This window comes from Cardiocondyla obscurior, linkage group LG26 (assembly GCF_019399895.1).
Source record: "Cardiocondyla obscurior isolate alpha-2009 linkage group LG26, Cobs3.1, whole genome shotgun sequence".
Taxonomy (NCBI): domain Eukaryota; kingdom Metazoa; phylum Arthropoda; class Insecta; order Hymenoptera; family Formicidae; genus Cardiocondyla; species Cardiocondyla obscurior.
This window is the reverse complement of record NC_091889.1, coordinates 2,022,812-2,048,160: the sequence shown is the minus strand read 5'-3', so window position 1 is coordinate 2,048,160 and position 25,349 is coordinate 2,022,812. Positions and strand designations below refer to the sequence as shown.

Here is a 25,349-nt window from a genome sequence, read left to right as displayed (position 1 = left end):
AATTAAAATTTAGAGCAAAACTATACGTGATTAGTATGCATGCTGCTGCTGATATGTGACATTTTTCAAACCATGTATTTTCAGTAACTAAAAATACATAATTTTTTCCTTTTTTTGAAATACAAAACAACCGGAAGTAAAATACGACTCTTGCAGTGTTATTTTTTATAATGCTTTTTACAGAAGCGTTCTACTAGGATAAGTTCTAAATCCTTTAACCTGTTACGTCCTCAGACTCCACATCTCCTTTTTTCCGACACGCGACCGATAAATTAGATAAAGAGAAGTAAACCGTGACTATTTGGTGATGAGAGAAAACTTCCAAGCTTATAGAAGAAATAATTTTATACTCAGAAATTCTTATCGCCGGATGCCTAAATTAAACTTACAACAATCACGTCACAGACGCCGACGAAAAGCTAAACAAAAAACTTTTCAAGGGACATTAAACTAAGAAGGTCCCAAAACGATTCAAATCAATATCGAATGTCTGGCGATAAGTGAAGCACTTGAGAGCGCAGTTATACCGTGGATCCGAGATATAAGCAAAACCAAGGCGCGAAAGTCCTGCGATCGTAAGAATATGATACGCGGTCGGGTCCTATAAAATAAATCTAATTGTTAATAATATTCTGGAAGGTTGGAAGGGGCAAAGCCATGTGGCGGAGCCTAGTATGAACAAATTTTTCTCTCAAGCCAATAGATATCAGGAACTCCTCACCATGAATTAGAAACTTAAAGGCGAAAACTTAGAGCCTAAGAAAATCGGAGAAGAGATGAGAGGAGAGTAACCAATAATTATAAAAATGAAAGAGTGGAGGGACACGGCTGGCAAATAAGAATATTGATTTTTGAAAAATGAAAATCCGGCGCTAGTCCTCCCCTTTTCCGAGGTTATAAAACCGTGCGTTTCGGCGGGACTCGCTCTCATTCTGTCTCTGGATTGATTTGAAGTTTGTATTTTGTCTCTGAATTAAACCGAAGTACATACCTTGGGAGAATTGTGAGTGCGTGGAAGAAGAGCTCAGAAAAAAGAAAATAGAGACACCGACAAGGATCCGTTTGGACTGACCAAAAGTTTTATCAAGATCAACAAGTAGTAAGTTTCAATTTCAATTATTATTCCTTTTCTTTAACCCCGCAAAAAATTCCACTAAAGAGCATGTCAATCAACCTTAAAGTGAATAAAATGAGAGATGGGAGGGTGTCGTACGCGTCTCAAGATTTCGGAGTCTTTCTGTAGTTCTCTGATTTTTCCGGTGATCAGATTCGAGTGATTGGTCTTCTCATGCACACGGTTCCGATAAGCTGCCAATACCTGGTGACTATCAGCCACTCAAACTTGAGAAAGCCCTCATCCGATCTTGGGAACCGTGAAGAGTTTGGAGAAACAAATGGAGAGAGCCGAGAGAGAAAATGTGACGTGTTGCCCTTCTTATTTTTCTAGACATTTATTTTTACCATTAAATCCCAATTTTTAGTGGAGTCATCAAAATTGCGGACGATAAAGAAAAGCAGGGCCCGCCGTCATCAGCAGATAAGAAGTCTGCGACAGAAGATTGTCCAAACTTTCTTTTCGCAATATCTACTCGCGGCGACGCCAGGGGAAATAACGTCCGACCCTCCCCAAAGAAGAGGAGAGCGGTCGTGGTCACCTCCACCACCCGCTTCCCCGAATTTACCGGCCCCGGAAGAATCCGCACGAACAGAAAATCTCATTTCGGAGCCAGCCCGACCTCCGAGTCCGTCGATCTCCAATGGTTCCGCAAGCGGATCCGAAGCTGAATCAGAGCGGTTCCACCCTACCTCTCCTTCCTATACTCCGGACATCTCACTAAATTTCGACGACCATTTTCTTGGAGCTGCTCCTAGAGCATGCTCCTTTCCTATCCCATCGCCGTTACCATATTCTGGGGAACCCGAGGAGGTCGGTTTTTTTGTTGAGGACGAAACCGTCTCTTGGCAAGAACCTGACAGCCCGGAACCTTCCCCTTCCCCCGCCTCAAGTGTGGAGTTCCTCGGGGAGCAAGAGAAACCGAGAACGATCATCGATCCTCTCCTCGAGCTCCTCCGCAGAACCTGCATTCCGTGGACGGATCCTATCCCGCAAAGGGCCTTTACCATAGGCCCTGACCATTTTGATCCCGAGGAGATCAGGAGAGAGGCCAGTGGGGCGTCTCCTAATCAGAACATTCTTATAATCTATCCTGGGGTGAAACTCCCCTTCCTTGCCCCGAACAGGCTCATTAACCGGGTGTTCCCGAGATCGACAGCCCGGATTTCAGAAATAATAGAATCCGACCTCGAATAAACATATATAATCTCACAGCCTCTTCCATACACAGTTCACAAATTCACTCATACACACACTATCAAACAAATCGTTTAATTTATTTTCATAAATACATTTTTTTTATGTATTCATTAGTCGATAAATTTATTTTTTTTTTAATTAAAATGTTAAAATTTGATGATTCTTATTTTTGTTTTTATTTTTTTTTTTTTTTCTTTTTGTATTAATTAGTTAATAATAAATATTATTGTTAAAGGCGAAAACCTAATCTTTGTATTTCTAAAATAAACCTTCAACCCATTGCGTGCGAAAAATCACTTCTGGTTCTGTCCCTGGGAATAAGAATTTAATTTCTTTCCCTAAAAAGAACCAAAATAACGCGCTAACTCCAACTCAAAATTAACTTAAACCCATCCCTAGCACGTTTACGCGTGGCACTTCAAAGCATGTGCCACGCAAGGATTAGTTGTTGTATCATTGACTAAAATCTTTCCCTCCTCCCTACCTGCTCTCGAACCATTTTCTAAGCTTCCGAAGAGCGGTGATCATCCTTTTAAAATAACTCCGTTCCTGACGTAACAAACCATTGACGGGTTTTTTCCCGATCTTGCAAAATTGCACTTAAACTGAAAATATTGTTATCTATCCATTATAAAACAAAACTAAAAATAGCAATGTAAAAAAAATGAATGAAAAACTGATATTATAATACAGAAAGTATGAACAAACTCCTCGAAACAAACTCAATGTATGAGAAACAACAAAATTAATTTGCGAAAAGCACGTCACCTTTTATATATTGATTGAAGTAAAATTACTATTGAGAACAAGTACAACGTCTACATCCTCTAGCAATCACTGCTGAACTATATAGAATACTTGAAATATGTAAATATCGCTATTATTGTTTTTATGTTTAATTTTCTCTCTAAATATTTGCTTTACGATAAAAATGCATAGAATATAAAATATGTATTTTAACGAGATCTACAACTTTTGCTTGAAACATTTTTTGAAATTCTCAATATTTACGAAAATAAACACAAAAAATCGTTTCATGGTTTTTCCATGGTGTCCACCATAAAAATCAATTTCCGCCAACTTCGACTATAAGATTCGTAATCAGTTCGTCAAAATACTTAGGTACACGTAGCGGCAACAAAATCGGAGGTAGGACTCTTTCCGAACTCCAACCGAAACAAAGTTATTTTTATTCTTTTTTCAGTATTAAAAATAGTAAATCACTATTAAAAAAATTGACGTAACCTTTGACATTCAAGGTCATGGTCGAGATCAAATCCATAACGCTCATCTGATAGCCACAGAAAAACTCCGGTAATTTCAATTTCTTTCTGCAGCTTTCAATTTCAGAGCTAGCAGTTCTAATCACAGGTAATTTTGATTTGATCTTTACTGAGCATTAAAGATCAAGTTTAAAAAATGGTCAAGAACGTAACTGAACGTAAAATTTTTCGCTATTTTTATTTCCATGGTCAAAAATAAGGCATCTTATTGAAAAAAATCAACTTAACCTTAAAATGACCTTCAAAGTTATGGTTAAAGTTAAATCCATTATGATCATTGGATAGCCAGAGAAAAATTTTTAATCCCTATATTTGAAATTTTTTCTTACGATCAATACTTTTTAAGATAAGGAAAGGTTCGATACTTTTTGAACACCTTGTATATTCAGATAGCACAAAAAACTTTCCAGCGACTAACAGTCGACTATTCTTGATGTAATTTTATTTAAGTCAACATTTAACTGACTATTTAAGAGAATATTTTGACGACTTTAATTGTCGATTATAAGTCGGTGATAATTTTATGTACAACAATTGCACCTCTTCGGTACTGTTGCGTTATGATTGTGATCAATTCTATCTTTTTCGCCCGTCGTTGTTACCACGCTACGTGCAAGAGAAGTAATTGAAAGAAATCGAAGGTAATTATTTCTTTTTAATATTATATTTTTATGTCTGAATAACAATAATGTTAGAGTATAAAAATGAAATATTTACAAAATTAAGAATTTATGAGTTACGCCGTGGGGATGTTAACGCCGTCGTGGCCGGTTAAAATAGCACGAAAAGGCGGATGTTATGTCCTTTGTTCAAACCGATCACGCGGAGACACGCGATAAGCACGTGGCCAGTAAATGAGATCCGCACTGAGTGTTTCTTAGATGAATTCACGCGTAAGTTTTACTATGGATTCAGATTTGTCCGTCTGAATATATTTTAGAGTCCGCACTGAGTTTAACTGAAATCACAATTATATTAATTATGAGATCACACGCTGCGAAGTCTAATGAGCTACTAAGCATGAAGTTCAACACGGCTCGTGCTGCAGAATGATGTCTTCCAGATGATTCTTGGCGTGTTGCACACAGCGAGGGTGATCTGGATGAGTTGCACTAAAGACAAAGCGATGAGTGATCCGATGAGTGACACGATGAGCATGTCTGGTTTGATTTACGTGTGATGCCTGTCCCAAGGACTTCAATCACACGACCCCCTTGGGTCTCGAAAACTGGGCTACGCCCAAGTTAGCGCGTACGTGCCACGCGTACTACCAGTTTCTATTAAAGTGTAAGCTCTTCTGGCCCTACCGGTTTAGGAGGGTGTCTATCCATCACTCTACCAACTGTGCAGGTTGGCACCCGAGATGTGCACCTCATCTCACAAGTCGAGCAAAGCTTTAGCCAGCATGCGGCTCAACCACTGCCCCCGCGATTGCACCACCTGACGTGGGCCTACCCTTAGATACGGGGTCGGACAAGTGAAGGACAAGTCACTCACTGGTTAGAGTTCGTGTCGCAAGCACAACACTACCAGTTAGAACCCATACAGTTCATGACACTGGTTGGTCTGCCCTGCCACATGTAGGAGTTCGCCCATCGCCACGGAAGATCAATCTCAGGCAACAGGGGGACCGAAGGTACAACCACACTGTGCCTCATGATTTCGGGCTGGCAGAACTCCGCCGTTTTTCACCGAGGATTACCTAGGAAAGCGGTACGTGATATCTTGCGTTACTGTGCGAGCGGAACCCCTTACGTTAGTTCAGATCGGCTGATCCTTATCCGCGGCCACCTCGAGGAGGTCGTAAGAAGGCAGATGGGGGACTTCATCCTTCTCGGATTGTCAACCTCTTTGTCGTGATCCACAGACCACGGACAGCTGATTTTTCCCGAACCCGAGCCCTCGGGTTGGGTAAACCTGCCGTTCCGCTGTGACACGATGAGTAAGATTTCTACGAAAAGCACACTGCACGTCGATGCACACGAGATGATACTTGGCACAGCTGAAACGACAGCGATGAAACTTGAGCCGGCAACGCCTTTGAGAATCGGAGACAATAATCGAACGACGGATCAATATCAATCCGACGCCGGCGATCGGCCACAAGGTGCTGCCCCCGCGGCGGTAACAATGAATAGTACATAATTCAAATCTTTGAACAGTTAGTGCTAATCTTAAAGTATTATTTCATTGTAATGTTTTTAAATTCTATGTACATTTTACTATTAATAATTTGATAAAAGGAATTTTTGAGGTTAAACACGCGCATATGTATAGTAACTGTGTTGGAAATTTTAATAGTTTTTTTAATGGAATATTACATTTTTACAGGCAATATTTGAATTATTGGATCAAGAAGACCATAATATATTATTTGACGCAACAAGTAAAAGAGTACGGAATATGAAATTCGCTTGTGAATAAGCTGTACGTAATTATAATAATAAAGAAATAATATTTATTAGCTTCTAAGGTAAGCACTAAAATATTTATCTATATATTGAAAAAATTGTAACATTCTATTTATTATAATTGTGTATAACAATTACGTAGTGACACACTAAGTGGTGAAGCAAAAATTGGTTCTAGACGTGTTCCAAACGTGATCGACATTGTAAAATACGTATTTTTTTACTTTTTCTATTACCGTGCCATGTGCTATTTAATTTGCGCCTTTCTTTTTTTTTGTTTGAATAATTTTTAATTTTTTTTATTTACACATTTTAATCATAAAAGTGAATTTTGCTTTGGGGCATCTTTTGTAAATAACTGATAGCTGAAATTGCTTGGCACCGCGTCTGTTTTCATTGTATTGATTGGCATTTCATTCTCTTTTTTTATTTTGTAATTATTAAGTATAATACATTTGATTCTTGATGATACTTTCACACTCTGAGTGTTAAAGCAAAAATCAGTTCTAGACGTGCCTCAAACGTAATCGACATCTTAAAATACGTACTTTTACTTTTTCTATTACTGTGCCATGTGTCATTTAATTTGCGCTTTTTGTTTTCTTGTTTGAATAATTTTTTATTTTTTTTATTTATACATTTTGATCATAAAAGTGAATTTTGCTTTGGAACATCTCTCGTTAACGATTAATAGCTGAAATTACTTGGTTTTGCGTTCTTTTTTATTCAACCAAGTGGCATTTAAACAGTATATTAAATCAGATTTATTAACAAAAATTTGTATTATTATAATGGAATTGTTTAAGTGTATGCTTTAAGTGTTTTGTACATTATTTGACCTAGCGATTAATAACTTAATTACAAGTTACTTATTAACAAGAAAAATAAAAAATAAATATAGAAGTTAAAAGTAACTTAAATGTTCCATACTTATTAAAATTTTTACAATCAAATACGTAAATATTAAATATTTGTAATATTATAGATGCCAAAAAATTTTAATGACTAATTGTTAAAAGATTTTATCTTAATTAGTTATGCTACCGCCGCGGGGCAGCATCTCGTGGCCGATCGCCCCGGATCGATATCGATCCGTCGTTCAATTATGGCCTTTGATTCTCGAAGGCGTTGCCGACTCGAGTCTCATTCATTGTTTCACTTGCTGTGTAAAGATCGCCTCGTGTGCATCGAAATGCAGTGTGCTTTTCTCAGGATTTTCTACTCATTGTTGTTCGACTCATTCCTTTGTCTATTAGTGCATGTTCATCAAAATCATCGCCGTGTGCAATTCTGGAAGACTCATCGACAGAATCATCTAGAAGAAATCATCCTGCAGCACGAGGCGATTGAACCTCGTGCTCAGTAGCTCATCCGATTTCGCAGCTTAATACCCGTGATAATTAATATAATTACGCGTGGAGAGACATTTCATTGCAAACTCTATTAATCAGACAATCGACAGATATCTAACTCATAGTAAACTTATCCGAGAAACTCATCGTTAACCTCATCTCACGTCCACGTGCATATCACGTTGTCTCTGTGTGATTTGCTCTCAACGGAAGGATTAACACTCGCGCTATCGTAATTATTGTAACCGGACACAACCGCATTGTCATCTTGGCGATAGCATCATTGTAAAACTCATTTTTATACACTTATCTTTGCGTCAAAAATATAGACGTCTTAAAGCTATTAAAAAATATAAACGAGATATTTCATATTGTTCCAAAACTCCTGTAACGAGTACAGAAACACCGATTTGTTAATTGCCAATTGTTCATGCAAATGTTTCTACAGAACAAAATTCTGTATTTCACAAACTCTCTGCGTATTGTTTGAATAATTGTATATATGCGACCAACGCTCCTAATGTCGTTATTTGTGCGACAGAATCTACAAATCTCGAACAAGACAAAGATGAAGTATGTTGTATCTTAGAACTGTGCCATTGGTTAAGTTTATGGAAAGTGAGATATAATATTACTCACACTGCTGTATCAGATTTAATAAGCGATCTCCGTACGTCTGGTTATCCTGATCTACCGAAAGGTTCAAGAACGCTTCTGAATACATCTGTTATATCCCGAGTCCTTGGCAACAGAAGACTCAAGAATAACGACGAAATCTCGCACGCGCGCGACCATTTAGCAAGATCGGCAGAATACCGCCGATCAAGTTAACCCGGCATTTTCGGCCGGGACGGGACGCTTCGAGAACATTCGCGGTTGCCACCCGCGAATCTGCTGATTGCTATGATTTTCGACATAGCAACAGCAGGGCATTTATAGGGGCAACCGCGGCCCGAACGAACAGTCGCAATTAAAAGTGTATCGCGTGAAGTCGATGGCTGTAAGATCAAAGGAAGAAAATAAAAATAGTGCATCAATTGATTTGCAAGGATCTTTATTCGTCCCGCTTTGTCTACACGTCTGGAAAACGGACCCCACAGCACCCTTCGTGGTGTAACACACTTTAGCATAGTATCATTCAAGTAATCCCATTTCCATCATTGAGTGGAAATAGAAGTTTTTTTTATTATGGTTTAGAAAAATCCAGACTTGAACAACTGGATTGTATAAAATTCATATTTTAGAAAGAAATTATTATGGTAGACATTAATATAGATGGACTACCGATATCAAAAAGTAGTAAAAATCAAATCTGGCCAATATTGGAAAAAATTTATGGTGATAAAATATTTACACTATTTATTATTAGTGCTTATCACGGATATGTGAAACCACCTTTTGTTCAAAAGTTTTTTTAATCTTTTTTGCGAAGAGTATAATATACTCCAAAATACAGGTCTTTTTTTCAATGGAAAAAGACACAATCTTCAAATTAGAAGTATAATTTGTGACAGCCCCGCAAGAGCATTTGTAACTTGTATAAAATCGCACAACGGAATTTTTGGATGTGGAAAATGCATGCAAGAAGACACTTATTCCAATCGTCACATGTTGTTTTTGGAATCTACCGCACCTCTTCAAACAGATCAAAACTTTAAGAATAGAACACAATAAGATCATCATACTGGTGTATCTCTTTTTGAATCAATTATACAGTTGTTAATGGTTAAACGATTTCTTTTGGACTATATGCACTTAATATGTTTAGAAATTGTGAAAAAAATCTTACTGTTGTGGCTGAATGATATCACACATTAAAATTGAGTGCACGAAAAGTAGCAGAGTTATCAGAAATGTGAATTACAGTGTCGAAATTGGTACCAAAAGAGTTTACTCGAAAACCATGTGCTTTGATTTTCAAACATGGTTCAAAACATGAATTAACTCGTTGGAAAGCAACAGAATTTTAGGAATTTTTCCTGAATCAACATCTGTTCTGTCCCGGTTTTCACAGCGATCGCTCAACCGCTCGCGGAGACAACTCCCGAAACCGATCCAATCCTAGTCTCGGGGTATTTTCGAACATTTCTCAGTGCCGCGTCTCTGTGGCTACCCGGCCGCGATCTCGGGGGTTTTCCCGGAGCACTAACCAGGTTCCGCTCTCACCCCGGTGCGCTTTTGCGACCGTTCCGCGCACACACTGTAATTCCGGCGCTGATCTCGACCGACGCTAGCGCATTTATGCGACGCCTCCATTAGACCCGTCAGCGACCGCTTCGCGCATGCCTTGCGATTCCTGCGATAATTTCCGACCGATGCTATCGCATCAGTTCGACGCCTCTGTTAGGCCCGTCAGCGACCGTTCCGCGTGCGCCTGACAATTCCTGCGATAAATTCCGACCAACGCTCGCACATTTATTCGACATCTCCATTAGCCTCGTTATCGACCGTTCCGTGCACACATTGTAATTTCTGCGCTAAATTCCGACCGACGCTATCACATCCGCAAGACCCGCCAGCGACCGCCCCGCGCACTCTGCGACTCTTACGATAATCTCGGTCGATGCCGCCCGCAAAATCAAATCACCGTCTACCGACGGCTCCCTGTATCCGACGTTCCCAACCGACAAAGGTGTGACAAGTATTATCGTTAATCTTCTCGCCACTGTATTAACCGCGTTCGCTCGACTTTAACAACGCCTCTGATGCGCTTCGGCGCACATGTAAATACGTTGTAAATATGCGATACCGTGATAATAGTACAGACCTTTTTGAAAGATTAGTTAATAAACGAATTTAAAAAGAATTTGGGAAAATTGTAATAAAAATATTGGATATGGCATTATTGACAAATCAAATATTTCAATATTGAAACACAAATATTTCGAAGTACTTCCAATGTGATGTATTAATGCTCATCGTACGGTTCAGTTTAGCGAATTTCAATTAGCAAACAAGATTAGCAAACCTAATAATTGCTGTTATCTGAAAAATAAATCAATTGATGTTATTGCACATATATGTTTCAACGAGGAAAATACATGTTGTTATTGGGCAGAAATTTTTGACACAGCACTTTTTATTATTCTACTTTTGCGGTTTACGAAATAGAAACATTTATGTGCTCGAAAACTTATCACACTTTTTTATGTAGCCAATAACAGAAATTGCGAATAAAACCGTTTAACTTATATTTAAAGAAGAAATTTCTTGGTGTTACTTTCTATTATTACACTTGTTACGTCCACGCCCTTTTTAATTTCTTTCTTTCTAGAATATTCTGAATCCACAAAGATGACTAATAATAAATGAAAGGTCAAATGGATTGTTTTTAAGAAAAAAGTTTTTTATTTATAACAACGGAAAATTCGGAAAAATGATTCAAACGACCCTATGATAAGCGGTGCACGCGGAACCCGTAAACAACGCCCTTTTAAATTGTATAAAAAGCGCGAGCGGGCGGAATGGGTATTCATTCTCAAAAAGTCTCTTGGCACCTAGCATTATTTTACCCGCGATTCGTGTGACTATTCTGAGTGCTCCGAACCGAAGGACGAATCAACCGATCGGCTAGTCGTTCAAACTCGCCGATCCTCCGGACGCACTAATCCGCCGATCTCACGAGTTCGCTGATCCGCCAGAAGGACGATTAGACGCCAAAGCCATTTCAAAGCTTCATCCGCCTTTATTAAAAAACCGCCTAAGTATACTTACTATAGTAAGTCCAACACTTATTTTCTCGAATTTGCGTTTACAATCGCTAAATTAAATCGCTCATTTATAGTGAGCCGAACGCAACTACGATTATTTACTCGTCGAGATTAAAAGAAAGCTTCCTATGCTATGCGGCGAAAGATACGATTGTAAAATTTGCTAACCCGAACTTCGATTTTACGCGGATTATTGTGAGGCCCAAGGCCCGTTGTATTCTCCGACTCCGATTGCATCACCGAACCGCCTTCCTTTGTTTAGTCCTCTTACTCCTCCTCTGGTTCTTCTCCCGAGTTTTTCGCATTCTTTCTCTTCTCCTTTCTCTCCTCTGCCTAATTATCACTACCGACATTTCCTTGACCAAGTAGCAGACAAATATCCTCACCCACCTCAAGAAACTACGAAACCTCAATCCTTCCCTCCACCAGCCTTTAAATCAGAATACACGCTTTCCGATAACGATCCTGTCATCTTTGTCTATCATCCCGAACATCCAATTTCTTTCATTCTTCCGGAATCGCACTTGTCAAACTTCTATTCTCCCCCCGTTCCGTAGCGTCTTTGTGGATTTAAATTATAATATTATACTATTAATCAAATTTGTCAATAACTTCAATTATACATTTCTCTATTGTAATCTTATGGAAATATATTTGTTTTTGTTTTCTTTATAAATTCGACTCTCTAATTATTTTAGCTTTAAGTCGCACCGGCCCCATCCTTGATAACAGGTGATTCTTCCATCACCTTATCAAAATAAGCGGCCACCGATCACGCAGCTTAAATAAGACTTCATATTGTCTCTCGAGACATTGACTCTTATCGTAGCTTTTGGTGTGAACAGTATTTCGAGTACACTATTTGTTGTGTATCTCGAGATTTTAAGGTCAGTTACCCAGACCTGCCTCATCCTTTTTCTTCTATCTCTAATCATCAACGGCCTGGACGTAACACACTTATTATAAAATGATATTTATTATGATTTGCGGCTGCAATAACAAAATTTATGTGTCAAATAAAATTGTAAACTTCGAGCAACATATCAGATCATTGCAGGTATTAAGCAAAAATAAATTAAGTATTTTTAAGTTAAAAAGATTTTAGACAATATTTTGCATTTAATTGTTGAACTTTGTATAACTTTGTAAAAAAAAAATTTTTTTGTTGTTTTTTAAAAGTAAACATAAATAATTATAGAAACACTTGTACATACGTGTATTAATATCAATATTTTTCATATATTTAGAATGGCATTTCATATTGTTTTGTATAATTCATACTGCTTGACAGTGCCCACTACATGGATAATTTTCGAAAAAAGTTCTTTTTACATGCCGTACAAGACTAAACAATTAACACAAGCTAGTATGAAACAGTCTTTTCTACATAAAAATTGGAACAAAATATTTTACGATAAAATCTACGGTCCTTACGATTTGTTTGTACATTTTATATTAAATAACATGTTCAAATATGAAACAAAAGTATAACTTTTGTGTAACGATATATTACAGAAAGCTACAAAGATGTCACGCGCTACAAAAAAAGTGCTAAATGACATGTCTACATCTAATGACAATGTTGTTGCACATGCTCTAACGGAAAATGCGGAAAAACATAAGAGGCTGCTAAAAAAACAAAAAATTTACGGTGATACGTCAAGCGACGAAGGTATGTATAAGTTACATTATACATTAAAATGTTATATAATTATTTTCATTTTTAAATAGATTACTATTTTCAAAATTACATTGTTGATATTAATACAATTGTGTAATTCACTAGGTACTGAAGAAAGGCGTTTATTTAAATTGCCATCAAATTACATTATTGCCAAAGATGGAAATGTACAGAGTGAAGTATAAAGTAAGCCTACGGAAGCAAATAAATGTACGGAGTCAGTGAACAAAGTACCAAAACTTTTTAAACAATCTTTGAAGATTTGATCGAGGTCAATGTCGAGGCCTCTCGTCAATTTCCGATGATAAAATAATTTCTCCCGGATGTTAGTTGGAGTCAATAAGAGCGGCACTCGGGAATTATATTGCAAAATAATATAATTGGATTTATTATTTCAAGGTACAAGAGATCTGCGCGAGTCCAAGGGTTGGACAATCCGCTTGTCGGAACTTATCGCGTTTGTAATAATAACTTCACGAATTGTGAAAGGTTGGTTGTCGGCGCGAGATATTTTTGGTGACTTCTTAAGCTCGCGTCGACGCTCCCTTTTTATACGCGCGTTGAAACAAAGAATTTTTTCTGATCACCTTGTCACCTAGACGTCGTAGCATTTGTTAATCTCCAATCGAAATTTGTGTATTATCGTTTATTTCGTTAAGTCATGCCGTCTAATACATCGTTGTTATCACTATGTCTTTGGTTTCGATGTTTATACTAGCAGTCTATAATAAATACTCGGTATATCTAGTCTGTTTTTTTTGTTTTTTTACAGCCTTCTCTTTGTCTCGGTTATTAAATTTTTGCTTTTTATAAATCATCTCCTTAACAGTTAATAAATTACCAAACACGTCATTAAAGCATTGAAATATACAGGGTGTCCCACCCCATATTGACAAACTCTCAGAGTTAGATAGGTCTCGTAGATACAAGTCAATAAGTCCTGTGCCATTTTGTACAATTCTCAACCGTTATTGAGAAAATAATGAAAAAGTGTAACGTAAGAGCGACAAAAAAGCTGCAAGCGAGTGAGCGCGACAGGCGAATGGCCTGAAATGGCGCCTTCGCCTGTCGCGCTCACTCACGCGTAGTTTCCTTGTCGCTTTTGCGCTAAACAAATTAATTTTTTTCTTAATAACTATCGAGAATTTTGCAAAACGGCAAAGGACTTATTGATTTGTATTCACGAGACCCGTCTAACTTTAAGAGTTTGTCAATATGGAGTGGGACACCCTGTATATAACAATAAAAGTAAAGATTTCTTTAAAAGTATATTGTTATTAATATTTAAAAAATGTTTTACAATTATATTGAAAAAATATGTAATACATATTGTATTTTTTTTCAGATATATTAAAATTGACAGGCAGCGCTCAATAAAAAGAAGAGAAAGCAGAAACATTGAAACGTATGCTTGAAATTTACTTATATTTTTTGTTTTATTATGTAACTTGTAACTAAAGCCAACATAAATATTTTTAGACGTTTCTGTCACGATCAATGTACAATATAAAAAATTAGTTGATAATATTAGTAACGAAAACAGTGATGAAGAGCACACGTTCTGTTGTAGTAAGTTTTGTTTATATTTACGTTATTATTAGATAATTGTTATTGATAATTAATATTATTATAGAAATTGATAGTATTACGATGTTATTACAAAATTATTTTCATTTTTGAAAATGAGAAAGATATAGAAGACAATTTACGAGAGCAAGAGGTGTCAATGTTGCCGACATTTCCACTGACAAGGAGAGTACACGGTTGACTCGTCATCCATTTTGTCCTCCTTTTTTCTGCTGAATCTATAGAGAAAAATAGTTGATCCGTGTTCGAGCTTTTCGTCCAATGCGCCTTCTAACAATAATTTATATTATTTAAAATTTAAAGGATCTGTTATAAGGCCTAAACAAAGCATACTTTTGATGAATGCTCTTAGCACAGCAGAAGCGGACAGGATTAGTAATGTAGAGTTTCTAGGTTCAAAACCTAGGTTGTCTTTTTTTTTATTATATAAAAATTAATTTGCATATAAAATAAATAAATATTTTGCAAATGCTTATTATCAAATATGTAAAATTATATATTTTTGAATATATTTGTAAATAATTTAATAATTTTATAAAATACGCTTTTTTTAATTACTGTACTAAAAAAATGATAGGATTTTTTATTTTATTTAGGGATCTCCAAATATAAGCGACAAATTTTAAAAAATAATAAATATGACGAGTGAAAAGAAGAGAAAGAATAGCCTGACTCACTGTTATTAACAAAGGCTTTATTTGCAAAGGTTATTGACATGTCTTGTCAGTAGATGCGTCAGTTTTGTTCTGTAATTCCTCGTAGTCAGACATTTTAATTATTAACGTATATATCTAATAACTTATTTATTATTGATTTATTATTATTGTTGGGAAGCGAATTGAGACATTAACAATTAAATAAAGTTCTAATTTAAATGTATATTAAAACGAAAAAGAAAGCAAAACTTAACTTGTACAAATAATAGAAATATAAACATGACGAATACACAACAATTAGATGAGTCAGCGATATCTATTGTGGTGTATTAAAAAATGATAACATACCCGCGGATAAACAAAAAATGTAACTGTTCTTCGGTAATGTCTCATCCGAAGAGACAAAGGAAAATTTTTAATTCGTGACGTAGCGATGACGTCACATAGTAAAAACAATGCAAGCAACCGTTCGGGGGGAAAATTATAAAACGACGTGGCGGATCCGCGAGAGATAGATTCGCTCCAAATTCGACGAGTTTTTGTAAAGCTTTTAGGGCTTCGCGACTTTGCGACTGCGAGACAGATCCGGCCTCCGGACGGCGAGTTCAGCGGCGGGCTGACCAGGGGCGACCAACGTGCTCATCTCTCGTTTTGTGAGAGGCTTAATTAGAATTATAAGCAACTATTATAATTTGCCTTGAAGCTCATTTATTTCGAACCTACCACCTTCCTGCGGAGCGACGGCACGTCGCATTTATTGCTTCACGAGCCAAGACAATTATTCATTTTTTCTGTATAACTATGTAATATGTAATAATTTTACTTATTTAATAATAAGCATTTGTAAAATATTTATTTATTTTATATGCAAGTTAATTGTAATATAATAAAAAAAACAACCCAGGTTTTGAACCTAGGAACTCAACATTACTAATCCTGTCCGCTTCTGCTGTGCTAAGAGCATTCATCAAAAGTATGTTTTCCTTTAGATCTTATAACAGATCCTTTCAATTTTATATAATATAAAATATTGTTAGAAGGCGCATTGGACAAAAAGTTCGAACACGAATCAATTTTTTTTCTCTGTAGATTCAGCAGAAAAAAGGAGGACAAAATTGATGACGAGTCAACCGAGTACTCTCTTGTTAGAGTTTTTTGTTTTTAATTTTCATATGTTATCTTATTTATGTGACGATGTTAATATATTTGGTTCTTTAGATAACTTTTCAGCATTTGCTTTTGAATCATATTTAGAACTTTTAACAACAAATTTGTTATCGCTATATCTTTATTATATTGTGGAACTTTTTGTCATAAGAATATAAAAATTATATAAATTACTTAAAATAATAGACTTTTACTTCCGAAACGCAACGTGCCGGTAGTTTTAGGTGGACAGAGAGTAGGTAGAGTAGTTTTAGAAGAGGATGGTTAAAAAGGGGATACGAAGGAAATAAAGAGGGGAGTGCAAAAAGGGCTGAAGAAGAGGTGTGATTGGAGGGAAGTGTGTGGGTAAAGAGAGTGAGTGGTTAAAAAGGGATAAAGGTGAGGTGGGCAATTTGGAGGTTAGAAAAACAGTGGGTAAGTAAGAGAAGTGGGTGAGAGAGTGAAGGTAAGCAGGGAAAACGGAGGGAAGGCGGAGAGAGGCAACAGAGGGAAACGGTAGAAATGGGTAAAGAGAGAGAAGGGAGGAAGGAAAACAGAAGTGGTGCAGAAGTAAAGGGTCTGGTGGAGTAATAGAAGAGTGATAAATAGAAAGAAAGAGAAGAATGATAATAAGAAAAGAAGGATATAGGAAAACAAAGGAAAGAAAATAACACTGAATAGAACAGGAGTGAACAGAGCAAGGTGAGAAACAAGGAAAAGAAAAACATACAGAGATAATAGGTAAATATGGAGAAGAGACAGGAATGATTGATGAGGGAAGGTAGAGAAAGGAGCGGTAGTGTGATAGAGATGGAGGAGTACATAAAAAGGAAAAGGGAGAAAGAAGGAGGAGAGGAGGAAAGCAAGTTAGTTCAAATTAAAAAAGAAAAAAGAGGATAAACGCAAGAAGAGAGGTAGAAGATAAAGGAGGGATGGAGGGAGAAATATTAAAGATAATAAGAGAGATGAGAGAGAAGATAAAAAGAGGGATAGAAGAGTTGAAAGATGACAACAGAGGTATGAAAAAGGAATTAGAAATGACGAGAATAAAGAATGAAAAATGGAGAATGAAGAGAGAAATAATGAAAGAGAAGTTGGCAGAATTAGAGAAGAAGGTGGATGAAGGAAAGAGGGAGTGCGCAGATACGAAGAATAAGGTGGAAAAGCTAGAGAAAATAATGAAAGAAAAAAAAAGGCAGAAAAAAAGGAATATAATTATAAAAAAGATGAAGAGTACGAAGGACTGGAAAAGAATGAAAATAGAGATAAAGAAGATTATAAAAAAATTAAAGATAGAAGTGAAGGTGAAGGACATAAAGAAAATAAAGGAAGGAAATGATGAAAAAGGAATAATTTTATTAAAGATGGGAAATGAAAAAGAAAAAGTGAAAATAATAAAAGCAAGAAAAAACTAAAGAGGACAAAGATATGGATACAGAAGAATAGATTCTGGGAATATAAAAAAATTAAAAAAATCTAAAAGAGATGGCAAAAAGGGAAAGAGAGAGGGGAAGGAAGATATGGGCAGGTTGGAAAAAAATTAACGTTGATGGTAACTGGTCGTGGTGGAATCAGCATAAAGAATTTGGTGAACGGAGGAGAGAAGAAAAGGAAGAAGGAGGAACAGGGGGAAGGAAAAGAGGAGAGAAAAGGAAGAGTAACATAAAGGGAGAAAAGGAGGAAAACAGTGGGGGAGGAAGTGAGGGAAGAAGGGTGAGAACATTGGGAGAGGAGGAGATAAAAGAGAAAGAAAGAGGAGAAGAAGAGGAGAGAGAGAGAAAGGGGAAAGGAATAAGAAGAGAGAAAGACAAGAAAAATAAAAGATCGCATTTTAAAATGTAGCGCATCTAGGAAACAAGGATAATGACTACTGAGAAAGACTAAAAGAGTGGGATATAATGTTTCTGCTGAAGACATGGGTAAAGGAAAATAGATGGAAGGGCATTAAGAGGAAGCTACCAAGAGAATACACATGGAAAAAGCAATGGACAAGCAGAAGGAATATGTAACACCCCCCTTTGCTCTCTTCCGTGTGGCCGGACACGGTCAAACGACCCGCCGCGGCGATCGGCGAGTCGTCGCGTGTACCTAGGCCCGGCCGGGGTGTCCGCGAGAGAGAATGAAAGCAATTGTAATCTCGTGTTCGGCTATTTACATTTATTAATGGTTCTATATTTACACGACTATTTACACGATCTAGATACAGGTGTATTGTGACGCGGCGCTTGTCGCACGGGCGATGACAACAGACTTTCGTCGGTACGGTAAAGTCGCGTGAGTCTAAGCGCGGTATTTTAATACGGGGCCTGTTCTGGAGATGGTGGCTAGCGCTGCGATTTTATATATCCCGGGACACCGGCGCCGCGAAGAGGGGATTGAGTCCGCTACTGTAGCGGCGCTTCGACCACGTGCGGTGGTAATGGTTCGGCTTGTACCGGCATGGTGGGAGAGTTCGCTTCTTTGTGTAACTACTTTCGTGGATACAACAAGCAGCGAGTTTCGAGGAGGCCTGTGCCTAAGTGTTACTGTGATTTCCGTTGTGATCTGATATCCTGTTGGTATAGAGAAGAGCATACGAGGCTGAGCGTTCTTGTACATACGAGAAAAGGGGATCGAAGGAAGGACAAGACGGTGTGGTCCGAGTTACCACAACTGTTCGGCCGGATCTGTATCCGCCATACTCGTCGAGCACGTGTTGATAGTCTTTAAAGTATTGTTTCTGTAACGATATATTATTCTGTTCTGTTCTGATTTGTAGTTGTTTGGTTTCCCACCTCCTCTGCTGGGGGTGGGTTTTTATGCCTAAATTAAAATCTGCATGTTACGAAGATTGAGATCTTTTCTTGTGTTTCCCCCCCTTTCTCGCTTTCCGCAGTGCGCTAACTCCATCCTTTAACGAGTGTAATACAGTCCATCTTTCAGCTACGGTGAATAATTTGAACAGAGCCCTTAATGAGGAACGCGATTTTTCGGGAGCGGGAGCGCGGGGGCAATCGCCGAGAACGCTCGGCAGAGACAAAGCACGCTTCACCTCTGGTCTGCACCGTGCTCGTAAGGAACCGCCTAAGCGGTTTGAGATGAGATCGGGGCGGCTGCTACGAGGTAAACCGAGAACGCTCGACGGAGGCGAAGCACGCTTCACCCCGCTTTATTCGTTGTGACAGTCGGTCCTGGAATTCGCGGGGAAGGAGGCGGTGTCGCGGCCAAGAATCCTTGGCAGAGGCCAAGAACGCTCGACCCCTGTGCTTTGCGACTCCTAAGGTTTTTCGTCTGAAAGGCTACTGAGCGGAGACCCGGTGCGGAGCTCGGTAGATCGATAGACTGGTCCGGATCGCTCTGGATCCGGCCTTTTTATACGGTATTTTGCGTGGCCCGGGATGTTCAGGTTCCCGGGGGTTGGCGTCGCAGCGCTTGTCGCAGACGTTATTATTATTAGCTTTTGCGCGATGCGGAACGGCGGTACGCTCGATTATAACGGCGCGCTGCGCATTAACATTTGAGGCGTTTAAAAAAGGGTTGGGGCGCACCGCGCCCCTATTCCCGCCGAACGATGTTCGGTCCGGCGGGCCGGTCGACGTTCGCCGGAACGAGATAGGCGCCTACCTCGTTACAAATAGAAAAAAAAGGGCGATGGGAGAAATGGTAATAGAAATAAAAAAAAGAATAGAGATAATAAATGAGAGGAAAGGGAAAAAGGAGAGAGAAGGAATTATGATGGAACAAATAAGGGTGTTCAGGATTTTAGCATAATTTAAAAAAAAAATGTAAGGGCCTCTAACTTTTATAGCTATCGCCTTGATCAGCCTCGGGTCTTTTGTTGCAATGCATATGTACAAGGCATATGTAGAAAATATAATCTCCCGTACGTGCCTAATAGCGCTTGGCAACGGGACTATCCCTTCGGGAAGAACCGACTTCTCGAAGGATCTATGCCTTTGTCTAATGACAAAAGCATTAACCGTACCGGACTGACCGCGCAGCCGATCGAGTCAGTCTCCGACGTGCACTCTATGCTATTACATCGTAGTCTCGCAACGATTTGCCAAAATCCGCAGTGTGCTTAAATCCGCTGTGATTCGCATAGTTTAAACCAACGTTTCGAACTAGCATTAGTTCAGAACATTTATCTTACCGAGATTTTAAACTCGCAAAAGTTAATTTATTCTGTAAATATTTGCATAATAAAATACGGTCCACAAGTTACTTAGGCTTCTAAAATCATTTCGCTGTTACGTGTTCGCGTTAACAAAGAGTGAAGAGTAGAATATGGAATTTAATAGAGGTATACATGAATAAGGAGGAGGACGAAAAGTGGAAATGGCTAAAAAACTGGACAGAGAAAGAAGAAGAGATAGGGAGAACAATAATTGGGGAAGACCTTAATGCGAGAACGGGGAGGGAAAGAGGAAGAATACAGGAAGAAGGAGAGAATGGGGAAGAAGGAAAGAGAAGATCATTAGATAAAAAAATAAATAAGGAGGGAAGAAAAATGATTGAAGTATTGGAGGAAACAGGACGGTTTATCATAAACGGAGGATTAGAAGGGGATAAAGAGGGGAAATAAACATATGAGGGGCCAAGAAGAACATCAGTTATAGATTACGTGTTAGGAAGTGAGGAAACATGGGAGGAGATGGAAAAAATAGAGATTGGGAACAAGGACTGGGGAATAGACTCGGATCATTTTCCAGGAGTAATAAAAATTGAGGAGAAAAGAAGGAACAAAAAGAGAGAAAGAAATGGGGATGAATCGAAAAAGGGAAAGAAAAGTTTAAGGAGAAAGCAAAAGGAATGTGAGGAGAGGAAGAGGAGACGGTGGAATGGAAAAAAGTGAAAGAAAAAATTAATGGAAGTCTAGAAAAAGGACAGGACACGAGAGAGAACGAGCAAAGGAAGAGCTGGTGAGACGGAGAATGCAGAAAAAAAAAGAAAAAAGTAAAAAAGGCATTAAGGAATTGGAGAAGAAGATGGAGCGAAAGAAAGGAATACAGAAAGATAAAGAGAAAATATAAAGAATTATGTAAGGAAAAAAGAGAAAAGATGCAGAAAGATGGGTAGAAGAGGTAAAGAGGGTAAAAACGGAAAAACAAATATGGAAGCTCATAAGAAGAGAGAGAAAAAAAGGGGTGGAGGAGGAGAGAAGGTGGAAATGAGAGAATGAGAAGAATATTTGAAAAATATAATGGGGGAGTAGAATATAGAGTGTTAAAGGGTAGGAGGGGGGAAAGGGAAGAAATGGAAAAGAATGAACTGAGTAAAGAGGAAGTGAAAAGAGCATTAAGAAGAGTAAAGAAGGGGAAAGCAGTAAAAGAAGACGGAATTCCGGGAGAAGCATGGAAATATAGGGGAGAAAAGGTAGTGGATTAGATATGGAAAACTGGCAATGAAATATGGAAAGGAAAACAATGGATAAAGAAATGGGAGGAGAGTATAGTGGTACCGGTAAAAAAGAAAGAAAAAGGGGACAGAGTGGAGGAATACAGAGAAGTAACGATCATGCCGACGCTATATAAGATATATGCAATGATGTTGGAAGACAAAATAAAGGAAGAAGTGGAGGAAAAGAAAATTTTGGCAGAAGGGCAAGCGGGATTTAGGAGAGAGATGGGGGCAATAGACAACGTGTCCATATTAAATTACTTAATAAACAAACTAGTAAGGAAAGATGACGTTGTTTTTTGTAGATCTGAAGGCAGCATTTGATAGGATGAATAGAGAAGTTGTTGCACCGGGGCCGGTGCACGGGGTCCGTCCTTCGGGATCCGTGAGGGAGGGCGAAAGTAGTAAATATCAATAAAGACTTAGATTTTTATTAAGTTGTGTTGTTACACTTTTTTCGGTCTTCCTATGTTCTCCTTTGGTTGGTTCGGCGCACGTCCCCGCGTTGTCACGCGTCCTCGTCTCCGCGAGGTCTCGTCTTACATGGCACGCGACCGAACTTTGATTATCTCACGCTCTCGGCTTACGGTACGGACTCAGATGCGACTACCCGTCCGTGACGGTTCGCGGTTATTTAATAGTGACGCAGGGCCTTGGCGTCATCGGGTTGCAATGCCGAACTTCGGTTGTTCGGCGAATGCAACCTTAGCGATTTCGGCAATAAGTTCTCGCACGTGTTTCTCTTTTGTTTCTTATTATTTAATTTCTTAAGGAGGTTTGCTGATCTTGCATCCTCCGAGGTTATTTAATTACGAGATACTTATGCCGAAATGCCCTGCGTCATGTTTCGTGTTGTAACGGGGTTTGGGTTACAACAAAGTGCCGTGGGAAAGTATGGAGAGGGAGGGAATAAGCGGAGATATGATAAGGAGAGGTAAGGAGTTGTACAAGGAGATGAGATGCAGGGTAATGATGAGAGGGAAAATGGGAGAGGTTTTGGACGAGGAGGGGAGTGAGGCATGGATGCCCGTTAAGTCCGCTATTATTTAATATATTAATAGCAGACTTAGAAAGAGAGCTGAAAAAGGGAGGTTGGGGGAGTGAAAGTAAAGGGGGAGAAGATTTTTTCGTTAAGCTACGCGGACGATGTAGTGCTGATGGCAGAAAAAGAGGATGACATAAGGAGTACAGTGACAAGGCTGAAAAAATATCTAAAGAAAAAGAGACTAAAGCTAAATGTGAAGAAGTCGAGAATGATGAGATGCAGAAGAGGGGGAAAAAGAGAGAAAAAATGGAGATGGGGATAAAATGGAGATTGGGAGGGAAACCTGTGGAAAAGGTAAAAAAGTATAATTATCTGAGTTATATAGTGATGAAGAACGGAGGGCAGGAAAGGCAGATGAGAGAAAGAACAAGAAAGACGGCGGCGGTGTTAGAAAGGGTATAAGGGTTAGGAAAAAGAAAATTTGAAGGGGATTGGGGGAAGAGAATATGGCTTTTTGATAAGTTAATATGGACAGTGATGGCATATGGGGTAGAAATTTTCAGATTGAAGGAAAGGGAAAAAAAGAGAAGAATGCTAAAAAAATTTATGAAATGGATATTAGGGGTAGGAAAGAAAACACCGGGATACATGGTTATGGAAGAATTGCAAAGGGACAAATTGAGAACAAGAATGAGAAGAAGAGCCTGGGGATTTGAAAAAAGGATAGAAGAAGGAAGAGAAAGTGGATTAGCGAGAAAATGCTGGGAATAAATTAAAGAAAGAGAGGAAAGAAAAAAAGCAGAATCAGGGTAGGAAAAAGAGAGAAAAGAATTTTATGAAGAGAGAGATGAAATAATGAAGAAAATGGAAAGGAGCGAGACGACGGAGGGCGGAACGGAATGGTTGGAAAAACTGGAAAGGAAAGACAAAGAAGATTAGAGGAAAGAAGGGCAAGAAAGAATGAAGAATGAGATGGGAGAGGAAAGAGAAAAGGAGGAATAGAATAGAATGAAAGAAAAATATGACGGAAAAAAAATAAGAGAGAAAGGAATAAACGAGAGGGTTTCGGAAGCGAGGGTCCAAGGGAGAGAGAGAGAGAGAGAACGGGATAATATAGGAAAAGGTAGATGGAAAGCGAAATGAGGTAGCGAGAAATATAGTTAGAAGGGGAAGAGGAGAGAGGAGCGGAAGACATGCGTGAAAAAGAGAGACTCGGTATGAGTGTGAAAGATGTAGGAATGGAGACGTGAGAGACAAGAGAAGAATGGATGAATGAGAGAAGGAGGAGAAGAGCGTAATTGTAAAACTTTTGTAACCTTACAGGGAATTGATAAAAATTCTAATCTAATCAAATCTAATCGACTTAAAATAATATTATTTTGTTACAATGGATTATTCGATTGCAAGGCACAAATTAAAACAAGCTGAAGAACTGTCTGACCTTACATCTAATACAGAAAACGTAGAACTGCAAAAGAAATCGCGAAAAGTAAGAGCCGCTAAAGTATTAAATTCATTTTTAAGCAACACGGATGATTTGTTGGAAGACACTTTTACAGCGTTACTTCCCAAAATTTCGAAAAGATCAGAAAGATCAGAAAAAGTTTTCACCACCTTACATGAAAAGAATAACGAAACGTTAAAACATAAAAAATGTGTTTTTCGTGAAAATAACCTGCATTTTGATAACAGAGAAATTGCAAAACGTAAGCAACTTTTTTTTAGTGAAAAATAAAATATAAAAATATTGCAATATTATACTCAACATTGATAATAATACTGTTATTTCAGAGAATCAGTCTACAGCAACAAAAAATCAAAGACAGCAGTCAGAATCATTTATTAACAGTAGAGGTATGTACATACATAAATACATTTTATATATGCTTCTTTTTTTCATGTATAATTTATGTAAATATAAATGTATTATAAAATATTTATAATGAGTTTATTTCAGATATGAAATGGTCAAAGAACATTAGTGCGTGAATCACCGCGCGATGACTTCTTATGAAGTTTAATTTAAGAATATTTATTTTAATGTTAATTTTATATTGTATAATACAATTTTAATAATTTCAGATCGATCATCACGTATTATAAATGATCTATACGAACAATCCATGTTTTTGATTGAACCGGCAATGACTGAAGTGCCGTCAACTTTACTAAATGTTAGTATGCATATGATATCTAATACAAATTTTTTAATGATTTATTGTTAATTAATATATTACAAAAACGACGTTTTTGATTTGAAATTTATTGCACGCTGCAAGTAAATTGTCTAGCGCAAGAGCGACAAGGAAGCTTGTGTTAGCGCGAGTGTGTAAGAACGACAGGCGAGTAGTGCCGTGTCCTTGTCGCTCATGCGCTAGACAAATTAATTTTTTTCTCAATAATGGTTAAGAATTTTACAAACTCGTAAACGACTTTTTGTCTCCAAATCTGATTCCCTACCCACAGTTTTCAGATTCAAAATTTTATTTTAGACACCCTGTATACTTAATTAATCTAAAATTAATATCAAAATTTGTTTTTAGATATCATACGACAATTTCATGGCGACAGTGTTACTGACGACCAAATTTCAGAGCCTGTTAAAATATGGTTAACACATGCAAAAATGCGACATCAAAAAGTTTATCTGCATTGTCTATCACACCACGCGTTGACTCCTCCCACCCCCACCCCACAATTGTCGCGCGGCGTTTCACCCCCGTTCTCTCCCTAAGGCCCACCCGCTCTCACCTGCCGCGCCCGACTTATTATGTGCTCCGCGCTAATTCGTCAAAATTCAGTAATTTCTTACTCGGTAACGGTTACGAATTTCACTAAATGATAT

At 38.0% G+C, this 25,349-nt stretch overlaps 2 protein-coding genes and 1 pseudogene across 5 annotated transcripts in view; 2 read left to right on the top strand and 1 right to left on the bottom strand.

Moving 5' to 3' along the window:
* The window catches only part of LOC139112005 (lipase 3-like), a 282,652-nt gene that overhangs the window by 251,308 nt on the left and 5,995 nt on the right, over positions 1 to 25,349 (bottom strand). The window contains exon 2 of one of the 4 annotated variants that reach the window (XM_070672739.1): positions 14,461 to 14,608. The exons of the other annotated variants lie outside the window; for them this stretch is intronic. The gene's annotated coding sequence lies outside the window, so the exon portion shown is untranslated. The remainder of the gene's footprint in view (positions 1 to 14,460; positions 14,609 to 25,349) is intronic. 4 annotated transcript variants of the gene reach the window in all.
* On the top strand, positions 5,536 to 9,380 carry LOC139112097 (uncharacterized; annotated as a pseudogene).
* LOC139112096 (uncharacterized) lies at positions 17,106 to 17,555 on the top strand. The gene has a single exon (XM_070672880.1). The coding sequence runs from the start codon at positions 17,106 to 17,108 to the stop codon at positions 17,553 to 17,555; it is 450 nt and encodes a 149-aa protein (XP_070528981.1).

Excerpts from the sequence above, each read along its gene's own strand:
- LOC139112096 (XM_070672880.1), top strand. The coding sequence starts at position 17,106 with ATGAGAGAGAAGATAAAAAGAGGGATAGAAGAGTTGAAAGATGACAAC.